The sequence below is a fragment of the Eublepharis macularius genome, chromosome 2 (assembly GCF_028583425.1).
Source record: "Eublepharis macularius isolate TG4126 chromosome 2, MPM_Emac_v1.0, whole genome shotgun sequence".
Lineage (NCBI taxonomy): Eukaryota > Metazoa > Chordata > Lepidosauria > Squamata > Eublepharidae > Eublepharis > Eublepharis macularius.
The window spans coordinates 147,920,763-147,933,834 of NC_072791.1; the positions used below are offsets into that span (position 1 = coordinate 147,920,763).

The 13,072-nt window shown below is 44.1% G+C and overlaps 1 protein-coding gene across 1 annotated transcript in view; it reads left to right on the top strand.

Moving 5' to 3' along the window:
• The window catches only part of PITPNM1 (phosphatidylinositol transfer protein membrane associated 1), a 30,091-nt gene that overhangs the window by 6,038 nt on the left and 10,981 nt on the right, over window positions 1–13,072 (top strand). Inside the window, exons 5-15 of the mRNA XM_054970552.1 lie at window positions 440–661; window positions 2,764–3,075; window positions 4,408–4,503; window positions 5,254–5,358; window positions 6,063–6,124; window positions 7,030–7,271; window positions 7,805–7,994; window positions 9,005–9,112; window positions 9,432–9,613; window positions 10,671–10,870; window positions 10,966–11,136. Of these exons, the coding sequence (XP_054826527.1) occupies window positions 440–661; window positions 2,764–3,075; window positions 4,408–4,503; window positions 5,254–5,358; window positions 6,063–6,124; window positions 7,030–7,271; window positions 7,805–7,994; window positions 9,005–9,112; window positions 9,432–9,613; window positions 10,671–10,870; window positions 10,966–11,136 (1,890 nt within the window). The remainder of the gene's footprint in view (window positions 1–439; window positions 662–2,763; window positions 3,076–4,407; window positions 4,504–5,253; window positions 5,359–6,062; window positions 6,125–7,029; window positions 7,272–7,804; window positions 7,995–9,004; window positions 9,113–9,431; window positions 9,614–10,670; window positions 10,871–10,965; window positions 11,137–13,072) is intronic.

A 13,072-nucleotide genomic window follows, 5' to 3' on the forward strand; every position in this document is an offset into this window, starting at 1 on the left:
GAGTGTTCAGAGATTGATCATCATCTATTCTTTGCACTCTATAGTACATTGTAGAATGTATTATAGTTGCCGTGCTGGTCTGTTAAGCATTGCAATATAGAATAACCTAATGTGGATATTGGATATTGTTTTGGGATTCTGAGGTAAGATGACTTGGTTGAAAATCTGTGGTCTCTGTTGATTCATGTCATCTGTTATGCCTTCCTTGCTTCACAATTTGGGAATGGAGGAAGAAAGCTTTAGCTCAGCTCCTGCCCAAAGAGATGACAGGGCTATGAAAGAACAAAGGAATGTCTTTGAGGTTTTGAATAGACTCTGTGGCATGGCGGAAGGGGGCGGGGCGGGGAACAGCAACCATCTGAGAGAAAGAGTGATTCTCTCAGGTTCTGATGGTGGTAAGATACTTGCTTCCCATTCATCCTTCCCTCAAATCCTACAGATACCATTGACATTGTGCGGGACCCCATCTCACCCAGTGAATACAAGGTGGAAGAGGACCCACGGCTTTATCGCTCGGCCAAGACAGGACGTGGGCCTCTGGGAGATGACTGGTTAGAGAACATATCTGATGGGCCTCTCATGTGTGCTTACAAGCTTTGTAAGGTGGAGTTCCGCTACTGGGGCATGCAGTCCAAGATTGAACAGTTTATCCATGATGTAGGTGAGCATGCAGGGCTGTTCACATTTCCATCTGTCCTTCTCCACAGTGCAAGTGGTTTAGGCTTGGGAGACTGGTTAATTCAAGTTACCATAGTTGCAGGCAATGGAATTATGCAGCATATCTCCATTCATACTGATGGAGGCACAGTACCTATTTTCTTACTGTGGCAATATTCATACTAGCCTATTTTACACATCATCAGGGCTATTTCAGTGTGAAATCAGTTTTAATTAATTGCTCAGAGATCTAGCAGCAATTCCCAGCCTCCTTTGAGGAGTCTACATTGTTCCTTTAATGTGAGCTGTTTTATGATTTCTGAAAAAGAAATAATTAAGTAGCGTATCCTTTTGAAATGCAGCATCTTCCATACTCTTGTATTCATCACAAGTGATGCCCCTGAAATGCTGAAGTGTTATTTAAGGGCTGATGCCCATGAACTTATTTGCCAAGTGGCTAGTGGCAGCCATAAATTTAATTCCAGACTCCTCTGGAACCAGCCAGATGGAGGAAGCACTTTCCCTTCCTGCTAGGTACAAACACCACTCCGATCTAGCTCTGCTTGCTCAACTTGTGCAGCAGCTCTCTATGTCTGATAGCAGGGGTAGAATAAGGCAGGTTCTGAGTAGATGGCTGCTTGGCATGTGGTCTGCATTTCCTGGCACTACTGTTGTCTGCGGCCCATAAATGTTAGTGCTGGCAACCAGATGAAGGGAAGCTGAGAGGCAGAGGTATAGAGTGAGAGAGGCAAACAGAGCATGGAGCCCATTTGGGGAATAAAGATGGGCTGCTGCTGATAACACCATGAAAATGGTGCTCAGGCTAAAAAGCTCTGACGGAAGATGACAGAGCAGTAACAATCAAAATAATGGGTAGCTACTAAGATCAGCTATCATATTTTTTTATACAATCAAGCAAAATGAAACCTGCAGAAGTTAAAAGCTCCACTCTCTTATAGGCCTCAGCTCTACAATAGTGGAGTTGTAAATAGTAAATGAAGTGGAAGTAGAATTGAACCATGCATGTGGGCAGTGGTTCCTCATGTGTATTGAATTAGTGTCTAATCCTGCCCCAGTAATTCCCAGCCAAGAAGTAGAGCAAAGCTTCCCTGCCCCGTCACTTAGCCTGTGTCCCTGCATGCCCTTGCTTGAGTTCCTAGTGCTGAGGATTATAACAAATGCCAGATCCCTTACGAACTGTGTATGCCTTTTTCTCCACTTGGATTTGCGCACAGGACTCAGATTTCTAAAACAAACTTCCAGTTAGATTCAATAACTGAGAATTTGTGGAATCTAAAATAAAAGCGGACTTGCCGGAAATGTCATTATTTGCAGTTAACCTTTCATGTGGTAGGAGTTAAAATTTGGAATGAAACTGGGAGGGGAGTATCTTGCCAGAAACAGTGGACTTGGTTTATTTACTGTTTTTGATGGTGAAATGATGGATGGGATGATTAAAATGACAGCATTCTATTCTGTGAGGGGTAATTTCAGTCTGTCAGTGGATCAGATTCCTGCTTGCCTTTGCTATGGGGTATTTTCTACAAAGTCTGTGTGGCAATTGCATTTCGTCTTGGGTCCAGTTCATGCTTATAATGGACCCAACAAGATCAGATTTTGGAGGCCACAGGTGCCCAGCCTCTCCCTTCTCATGCATAAGTCCTTCTACCCCTCACTGCTTGTCTTCAGTGTTATGGTCAGCTATTACCAGGCTGGGTTGATAAGAATCTAGTCATGCTGTTGAAATCCCCTGATTAAAAATAGCCTCCCAAAGTGAGTTTAAGAGCATAGTTAAATATAATTCCAAAACCAAGTGGGGAATGGGAGGGTATCCACACAAGGGCACTGATTGGAGGGGTGCATATGGTCCCATGCCCTGCTCCTTGTTCTCTAAAGCTGGATTTCATTGTAAATGTGACCTGGATTTTAATGTTTTTTATAGCTGAGGAAAAATTTATGGAGGGAAAGAAGTCAGAGTAGTCTCTCAATACACTGGGGATGGAGCAAGGCCAAATCATAAATAAAACCAGTTGGAGGGATGAGCTGTGATTTGTATGGGGTTGGTGGGATGAGCTGGGCAGTGGCAACTCCTGACATCCCCTGCAGGTCTGCGGAAGGTGATGCTGCGAGCACACCGGCAGGCCTGGTGTTGGCAGGATGAATGGATAGACCTCACTATGGATGATATCCGGAGGCTGGAGGAAGAGACAGCACTCATGTTGGCCCAGAAGATGGCCAAGTGCATGGAGCCTGCCACGGACACGGCCTCCCCCAGCCCCGAGGGCCAGGCTGAGCCGGGCGACCAAGAGAAGCAGGAGAGCACAACAAGCCTGAGAACTCCTGAGATGTCACGAGATGAAGCATTTGCCAAGCAGTGGTCAGCAACTTCTCGCTCTTCCTACTCTTCTCAGCATGCAGGTGAATAAGAATTGCAGGCATAAGCAAAGAGAAGCTCAGAGAACTCTGTGTGTGTGTGTGTGTGTGTGTGTGTGTGTGTGTGTGTGTGTGTGTGTGTGTGTGTGTGTGTGTGTGTGTGTGTGTGTGTGTGTGTGTGTTTTGGGGGGTGTCTTTTCCTGTTTCAAGGCATCAGAGCTCTCTGCAGCTGGAGTCAGGCTGTTGGGTTCACTGGATTTTGTGTTACAGGGCCAAGATTTTTATCTTGTCTTAGGCTTAGCCTGACACCTGGGAACTCTCTGATGGCTGCGTGGGGATTGTGATGGATTTTTTCCCTGTGATTGGATTGAGTAGTGGCACTTGCTTGCCTGTCTTTGTTTGCAATATGCAGCTTGTGTCACTTGTTTTTTAATGCAGCCAGAATACTTTTGTTAAACTAATTTTTGAACTGTACAGGCACCAGCTTCATGTTGAGCAACATTTTCATGCTTCCGATCTATAATTTAGATTATGTGGATTAATTTAACGTGTATATATGGCAGGGAGGAACTGAGCAATATGACCTTCTGTTAGATTGCAGTCCTAGTGTTCTGTGGCTATGTGTAGATAATAGATGTTCAGAGAATCAGAGCAGGTAAAGTAGAGCTGTTGTTACCTATGAGACATTTTTTGTGTGTGTGTCTTCCATAGTCTCTGGTCAAGCTGCCTTTGCAGGTTTCTGTAATGCAAGTGACCAGGAAAAATGAATATAAGCCTGCCACAAACAAGATCAGCACTGCAGCAGTATATGTTGTATACATTTCAGTATGTAATATGGGCCCCTATTAGGTAGTATCCATGATAGTAGCATGGTTTCTCTCTTCCAGCTTCACTGTGCCTGGAACACTTTGGAGAGTGTTTTTAATTTTTCTTTTAGTACATTGGAATGACAGACTTAAAAAAGAGGAGTGAAAAACATGCCAAACTTCCAGGTGACATTGACTAGATCAGCCTCATTTGCTGGTTTAGTCAATTTGACCATTTCATTTGGTTGTATGGAATGAAGTGAACCTGCTGCATTTAAAATTCTGGAAAACTCGGGGAGCTGTCTTCCCTCGCCTGTCATATTTGTAGACAATACAGAATGCCAGATGCAGCAAGGGAGAGCCAGCTCATGTTGCTGCATAAAACTAATCGCCTGTACACAGCTTATGATAGGAAGCTGACTATTTGCATGGAAGTTTTGGGTTATTTGTAAAAGGTTGTGCTGGGATGGAATAATATAGGTTTCTTTTAAATCTGAGGAGATTATCTGGTTATTGCTGGTCTTTCACAGAATGAGTGCTATAGGTCTCTTCAACTATGATCTCTTTACAGCTGGAGTGTCTCCCCACAGCTTATCGGAGTGGCGAATGCAAAATATTGCACGGGACTCTGAGAACAGCTCTGAGGAGGAATTTTTTGATGCTCATGGTATGTGTTTTTGGATAAGAGATGTTTTGTGAGCATGTTTGCTTCTGAGGGCCAAACTACAAGTGACAAATGACACTTGAACGGCAAGTGTATTTCTCCCTGTTCACTTGCCCTCCACTTGCTCTCCACTCAATCCACTTGCCGTTCAAGTGTCATTCATCACTTGTAGCTTGGCCCTGAGAGGGCTTGGAGTTGGAAGAGGGCCATCTGTGGGTGTCTGTAGTTGAGGGGTTATTACATGCACCTGTAGGCTTCTTCAAGTGTCTTCTCTACTTGTGGTCACAAGGATATATGTGAATTGGTCTTCTAGTATGTTTTATGTGTAGCAATGTGTTTGGATTTATCTCCCATATATTCCTTTAGACTTAGCAGAGGAATAAGTGTAGGTATATATGCATAAGGAAATATCAAAATCTCTAATCTCTGTTCTTTGTATAGATGTGTCTGTGCACATATATGTAAATATAGGCTTTAGCCTATTGCTTTGCATGTATAACTGCCCCCCCCAGTCCAATTTCTACTGGAAAATTGCAGATAGCAAGACTGGGGAAGACTTCTGCCTATGACCTTCAAGATATGTTATCTGTCAGAGTAAATAGTATGGTATTGGGCTAGATTGATCAGTGGTCCACATCATAAGGCAACTCTTCATATCTAGAAAGTCTGTGGATGTAGGCACTCTGTGTATGTGTGAGAGAGATTCACAGTGCCTCTGCCATGTATACCTCTCACTGACTTTTCTTTCCTTAGAGGATCTCTCTGACAGTGACGATGTTTTTGCAAAAGAAATTACTAAGTGGAACTCCAATGATTTTCTCGATACTCTAGAACGGCCCAGTGAGCATGATGTTCTTGGTAAGAGAGCAGCTTATATGTTCCATGCTAGAGTATCATCTGTAGGTGTATCCAGCTGTTACCATTTGGGCTTCTGGAAATCTGTGCTTATAGATTCGAGATTGCCTGTTCAGGTACCACAGATTCTGTAAATAACATACATTCTAAAAATAGATCAAATGTATATAGAGAGTTTTTCATGCTTGACATAATTTTATTGTGCAAGAGTTATATTAGTGATAGATTCCTTTTAAAGTATTTGGTGCTCTTCTCCCACCACACTTTTCTATGAATTGAAGAGGACTGCAAATTCCTTAGTCTTTTGCCTCTCCCTACTTCCTTTCTTCTGGCCACTGGAGCCCTCCTCCAGAATGTGTTGTTTTTTGTGCCGTTTGCAAAAACTGCCGGTGTATTTTGAGGCTTTCTCTGGTACCATGTGGGCTAGGAAGTTGCTTTGAACAAAGAAACCCAAATACTGAAATACTCAGGATTCTGCATGCGCTGTTGGATTTTATATTGCATGCTATATCCTCCCTTTGCAGCAAAATACCAGCCATTTGGCTTCACAGACGCTCTACTCATCATTGCCAGAATATGGGTTTCTGGCAACAGAACGCTTTCTCATGGGGGCCCATTCTTCTTTACTTGGTGATTGCCATCCTCCGTGTCATTTAGAGCCTGCATTGTTTAAGAATGAAAGCAACTCATGGTTTGTGTCTTTGCAGCTGATGCCACTGGTGCAGCCAAGCCAGATAGTGATGAAATCACTATGCCAGGCCAACCAGAGGTGAGTTTATCCACCATGCTGTCTTCCTGCTTTGATGCTTTCAGAATCACAATGCAGAACTACAGGTGGCAGCTTGGCGATGCACAGCACCACTCTCTACCAAGTGCCCAGGCTGGTCTGCATGGGACTCAGCTGTATTCTTCCGTTTCTTTATTTATTTGAATTACTTTATACTCCACAGTTCCCAGAAAAAACAGTTCGAGGTGGCTTACTAAAATGCCTACAAGGCATACAGTAATTAAGAACCATACAGACTATAAAAACAGCTTTATCATCGTCATTATAGACGTATTTGCTACCAGTCAAAATACCAGTAACACAGAACAGTTCAGGTGGGTAGTTGTGTTGGTCTGCAGTAGAACAGCAAGATTCAAGTTGAAGATACAATTCAACAAAGGGAGCTTTGAGTCTCAAAATCTCAGTGCTTTTCTTATATAAAAAATGGGGGTGTCAGTACTTACAAAGTTGCACTGATTTCCAGCAATTTCTCCGTCAGTACTTGGGAGAGCCCCCCTCCCCCAGCAGTACTCAGTATTGCTAAGTATCATCTCAGTCTGCAAAAATGTATACCCTGAAAATCTTATTGATCTTTAAGGGGCTACTGGACTCAAATCTTGCTCTTCTACAGAACAGTTCAGAACACCAACACACAAACCCCTTAATCAGCAAATTAAAACAAATCCAAGAGTATTCTGCTTTAGTTCCTGAAGGTTAATAAAGATGATGCCTTTCTGTTCCTCTGGGACAGAAATTGAGAAAGCCCAAGATGAGGCTAAGAAAGCTCATACAGTCATTGCACAGAACACATTGCATAGAACACATGATGGTGGCTGAAGTGATAGCAGTTCCATTCTCACTTCTATTGCAGTTACGTCCCTGATTCATCCCTATTTCTTTTTCCTTAGGCTGGTCCAGAAGATCTCTCTAGGGCATGCCGTATCCATGCACTCTTCCTGATCCTGCACAGTGGCAACATCCTAGATCAAGGTGTGGGAGAACCAGGCTCTAAGCAGGCTGACGTGCAGACGCTCACCGCCACCTTGGACTCAGTCACCCGCCTGCATTTCCCTGAGGCATTAGGGCACATTGCACTACGCCTGGTGCCCTGTCCACCTATCTGTGCTGCTGCCTATGCCCTTGTCTCCAAGTAGGAAGCATGTCTGTTAGGCTCCTGAACACCTCATGGGGCAGAGCTGAAAGCTCCCTGGAGCTGTGTGTGGAGGGTTGCAAGGGACATGGGGATCCATCACAGCAATGATAGCTCTTTAAAATGGGGATGCTTGATGGCAAGGATGTTTATGGTGGAGTATGTTTAGAGATGTGCAACTGAGAGTAAGTGAAGGGGAGCTGTGCTTTTGGGGGAAGGCTGGAGACTTTGACAGGAATAGCAGGAGTTCATTGGCTGTCTTCCTCCAGCTACTTTGGAACATCTGATTCTGGGGTGGAAGTTTGCTTCAGCTACCTTTCAGGGAATCAGGACTGGTGGCACAAGCCTTTCTCTTTAGAGTGCCCCCCTTTCTGATTGGCCATTGATGTGATAGGCTGTACCCCTGTTTTTCTAGAAGGTGATTGGCTAATCATGGCAAAGAGGCCCCTTCTGAGCTCTGTGCCAAGACTTGGGTTATTAGATCTTCAGTCTGAATTGTGTCCCGATCAATTCTCACATCTCGTTCTTCTCAGACTCAGCCCTTACAGTCACGATGGCGACAGTCTATCCAGCAGCCAGGATCATATACCGCTGGCTGCTTTGCCACTCCTGGCCACCTCTTCAGGCAGCTACCAGAATGCTGTCGCAACAGTTATTTCCCGTACCAACCAGGCCTATGCTAACTTCATCCACTCTCCTGATGGCACTGGCTTCTGTGGCCAGGTGAGAGGGTTGGGTATTCTTGGTGTAGACAGTGAAATGAGGTAATCTGGAATACTATAATAGAGAACTAAAGTTCTAAGACCCAAATACTCCAATTGGGAAAATGATACAAAAACCTTTATTTAATCTGTGGTGGTGTCAAGTTTTATTTTATTTTTAAATAGAAATAGAAGCTCTTGTTTGGGGGCAGGGATATTAGATAGTGGCTGATTCCGCACACGTTGGATAATGCACTTTCAATGCACTTTATCAATCGTTTGAGGTGGATTTTTTGTTCCGCACATGAAAAAATCCGCTCCAAATGATCTATAAAGAGGATTGGAAGTGCATTATCCAATGTGTGCAGAATCAGCCAATATTGGGACAATAGGTGTTTAGAAGCAGAGGTACAGGGACCTGTTGAGTGCCATGGATCAATTGAAGTTTCTCAATTTCCTAATTTCTGAGTGAATATATTGTATATTTAAACCAGTGTCTTTGGAAAGTTGCTCAACCTTCTGTATTACACAGCCCTATCCTTTTAATGAAACTGCAGTTCCCAGGATTCCTGCTGGCATCTCTTGATATATGTGTAATTTCAGGGTTTTTTCTTACCATCTTAAGTTTTAGAAACTTAAGCTTGTTTGCAAAAAGAGAGCTCAGATTTTCAGGGTTCCTCAGCAGGTATTAAGTGGACTACTTTGAAAGCTTTATCCCATGGTCTTTTGTCAATTACAAAGTTGTAGGTGCCCAGACCACTGGTATCAATCTCTTACAAGCAGAAGCCTCTGCAATATGAGTGTATCCCTGATTGTCAGTTTCAGCAGAGAGCCAGACAAGTAGCTTGGCATCTTGAAAAATCTCTCAGCTCTGTCAGGCAAGTAGTTCTTAGTGGAGGGTCTTGCGAGGAAGCAACTGAGAATATTTTTCTAATTCTCTGGTGTCACTTACGAGGCTGCTGATGTTGTGTTTATGCATTGACTACTGAGACAGCTTCTTAAGCCTGTGTGTGTGTGTGTTTTCTTTTATAGGTGCTGCTGATTGGTGATTGTGTTGGGGGAATCCTGGCCTTTGATGCACTGTGCCACAGTAGAGCTGGAGGGGCAGGGAGCCGTGGGAGCAGCCGCCGCGGCAGCATGGTCAGTCCCTGGGCCTATGAGTATATCATGCAATAAGTAATGAGGGCAGCTTCCTACCCTTTTCTCTAAGGAAATATGCTTATAAGGCAAAGAATGGAACAAAGGAGGTGTGGGGACGACGACAGGATTTCTTGTTGGTCAATTGTAGTGCTGAGCAATCCAGATATTGTTTACCTGAGGTTTCCTAGACTGGTGTACAACTGTCAAGCCCACACAGTTTCCATCTGATTTGAGGTGTCTTGGATTCTCATTACTTCATGATATAAAAGGCTTTCATATTTCCTCAGTGTGTGTGTATTGCTTTGCCATTTTTCTCCAGAATGCTGACCTGCTTTCTCCTGAGGTTTCTGTGGTGCGAGATCCATTGCTTGAGAAGGCAGAAGTGTTGTGGGGCCGTGCCAGCCCTGAGCCATCTGGGCTCCTTTCTACCCAGAAATGCAATGACAACAACATGGCACCGGAGGTGGATTCTCTGCAACAGCAGCATCAGTTCTTGTCCAGGTGAGTGGGTATGAGAAGTGGGGCCTCTGACAGAGCTGAAAGTTGGATTGGTCAGGGATAGAAGTGTTGTGAAGTGTGTGCTAGCCTAACATATCAAACACTTGATTTAAAAGGGCCACATAATTAGTCTCTAAAGAGATTCCACAGAACAGGTTGATTTAGCTTCCTAAAGTATTCCTTTATGTGAAATTCAGCAGCTGTAGAGGCAACTTCCACTGCAGCTGGGTAAAATGAAGTGGAGGAAGAATGGAAAGGAAGAGAGTACCTATCTCTTCCCTTGCCAGCTGCTTTTCCTCCCAGTACACCTCTTCCAGCTTTTGTTACCCTGAAGTTGTGGACCCATGCTTGTGAGGCAAAGGGAGGGTGGACAGATTGTGAAGGGAAACATTTGGCAGGAGAAGGGTTAAAAATTTCCTCCTCCAGAGCAAATTATCTCCTCTCTGAAGGGCATTTTGCAGCTGCAATATGAAGGTGTAGTTTGCCCCTCAGCCATAGGGAGAAATTTCATTTCTCCAGCATTCCATGCTGTCTTTATTGTGCTCATCTTTGTGTGTACTGTTCATGTGCACTATTGCCTCCCCACAGTTCTCCTCTTTGAACATTGATTGATATTTCTCTCCCCCTCCCCATAGTACTGATTGCATCCAGGCACATCCATGTACCCCAATAAGTTAGGTGCAGTGTGTCAGAAATGGAGGGGGGAGCAGAAACTTTGACCTAGATTACTTGAGATTGAAGACTGTAGAACTGCACAATTTTTTTTTAAAAAAATGTAACCCTGATCATGTGAGTAGGTGGAAATGCCTGGGGAGAGGGAGGTAGCCCAGAATTTCTGTCTGAGGAAATCATGTCCAAGTTGTGCTTCTCTTGTGAACTGTGTTTCATGCAGAAGAAATGGGATAAAACATGGACAGATCACAACAGCAAACCTCTCCCCAACCAAATTAAAAACCCTGCTCTAGGGAGATCCTAAATATGCCCTTAACTGAGAAAGTGGTACCAGTGGAAGAAACTTGTGGTCTGTTTCCTAGCAGTGACCCAAGTCTTCTGTTCCCAGCCTGCAGGCTAGCATGCCTGCTTCAGAGGCAGAAGGAGACCCTCGGCGTAGCAGTAATTCCTCGTCCTCAATGACAGAGACTTTTGAGGGGACAAACACAGTTGGAAAACTGGAATTCAAGGTGTCTGGTTTCTTCTTGTTTGGCTCACCCTTGGGACTTGTGCTTGCACTGCGTAAGACAGTGATGCCAGCCATGGATGGTAAGGACCTTTTTACTCCTTCCATGTTTTCCCCATCTTCTTGCTTTCCCTTCTAGTTAATGCAGGATTTCACATGACTTCTCTCGTCTTCACAGTGGCCCAGATGCATCCAGCCTGTGAACAGGTCTACAACTTGTTTCATGCAGCTGATCCCTGTGCCTCCCGTCTGGAACCTCTCCTGGCCCAACAGTTTCATGCTATGCCGCCCTTTGCCATTCCCCGCTATCAGAAATACCCGTTGGGAGATGGCTCATCCACTTCATTGGGTAAGAAGAACCATGAAGGGTCAGCCTTGGGAGTGCTGGGGAAATTTTACTTCCTTAGATACTGTTTCGTTGGAGGATACGGATGTAGAGTAATTTGCTGTAATAGCAGTGAAGTAAAGAGGAGGACAGAACGTGTATCAGATGTAGGGAGCATTGAGATGTGATATTGAATGGTTCTTTATTATTCCAATGTTGTAAAACAATAGCCTGTTTTTTAACAGATGGATTAGAGCTGCTTTTAAAAAACCGGGGCACAACTGTGAATAGGAGCAATATCTGCTGTAGGACCTCAGTTGTTAAGTAGTGAGAGGTGATCTTCTCCAGCTCAGAAGTGGCTTGACAAACAGCTAGTTTAAAAAGAAAATGAGAAAGCAGCTTGATTTTTTTTTTAAAAAAAGCAGTTCTGAAATTCAGTCTCTTCACTTGGGTGGTAGGGAGGTCTGAATCTCTGCCCCCAGCCACCCTGTGTTGCTACCCCTGTTCTCTTCCTATTTACCTGGTACTGAAAGCATTAGGGAGATCTCCTTGGAGACCTCCTTGCAAGTCCTCCCACCCCGGCACCTGGAGTGCTGTTGTTATGAAAGCATCTCAAGCCCCAGGAGCACTCAGAAACATTTTCCCAGGATGCCTTGGCCATTAGTAAGAATGTCTAATTGTCTTGGAATCGAGATATTTCAGGGCTTGACACCTGAGATGTTGCTGTAGCAGCAGCCAAGGCTCCAGGGTGTCTCCAGAATGACTGCCGTGTGACTTCTGCTTCCACCACAGCCAGGTTGAATGAAAGGGTCAAGCAGGAAGGAGTTCTTCTCCAGCCTGGAGTACAATCTGAGACAGAGAAGAATTCTCAGGGCTGTAATTCTTGCTTCAGCTATAAGCCAGCAAAGGTCATAAACCATGCCTGGTCTTTCTGAGTTTCAACAGGAAGCTGGTCTTTTACCAGGGCTTTATTTCTGGTGATAATGTACCAGTACACAGTACTGGCACCTCTTTCTGCAGTACTACCACTTATTTTGCCCAGTGGGCTTGCGCCCTCAAGGTGGAGAACATCATGAATATTGGTATCTCTTTTGAAGAAAAAGCACTGTTTTCCACAACAGCTGTGCCTGTCATTGTGCTGCAGTGGTAGGAAAACATGCACCTGCCAAAGGACTCCTTACACATTCCTATATGAGCAGAGGTTTTTGTTATCCTCTCCCAGTAGTGGCGATTAGTCCTAGCCCAGCCAGTTTCTGGAAGGCTTGGCCAGACTGAAGGAGGAAATAGTTAATGTAAAGGTTGATGTAAAGGAGGGACTTCCTCCAGTGAATTCAGCTACTGTCAGCCCCAGTTAGAAAGCTCATCTCTCTTCCTTTGAAGGGAGGAGGTACAACATCAATTAATTTATAGTGTTTGTTGAATTATGTTCCTCCCCCGCCCCTCCTTTTTAATATTTTAAAAATATTTTTGTTAGCCATTTTTAATTATTTATAATACAGGCATATATGTTTTTATGTATTAAATGTTCTTGCAAAAGTCTTTGGGATGACCATTATGAAGTATAAATAAAAACAATTTCTTCCCTTTTGTGATTACTCTGTGCTCTATTTTATACTGAATATGATGTATGTAGCCAGCAGCTTGTGAGGTGTTGCAGGTTGATGTGATCCCATACTGCAAGGTCATGTGTGTGTATATTGTTGCTATGTGGATGAGGCTGATTATGTGGATCTTTCCCATGAAATTGTTACCTGGAAGGAGGATGGCTATGTATGTGGGAAAGACCCAGGTAATTGGCACTGCTTGCACAATCACATTAATTCACACAGGTTCCTTTCCTGTGCTCCTCAGCACATTCGAAGAGGCTTCAACCCTGGTAGGTGTGAAGAATGCCTCAGCTAGGTTTGGAGAATGCAGAGTCCGTAGACAGTGGATATTTAGCGGACTTGGGATGATTAGT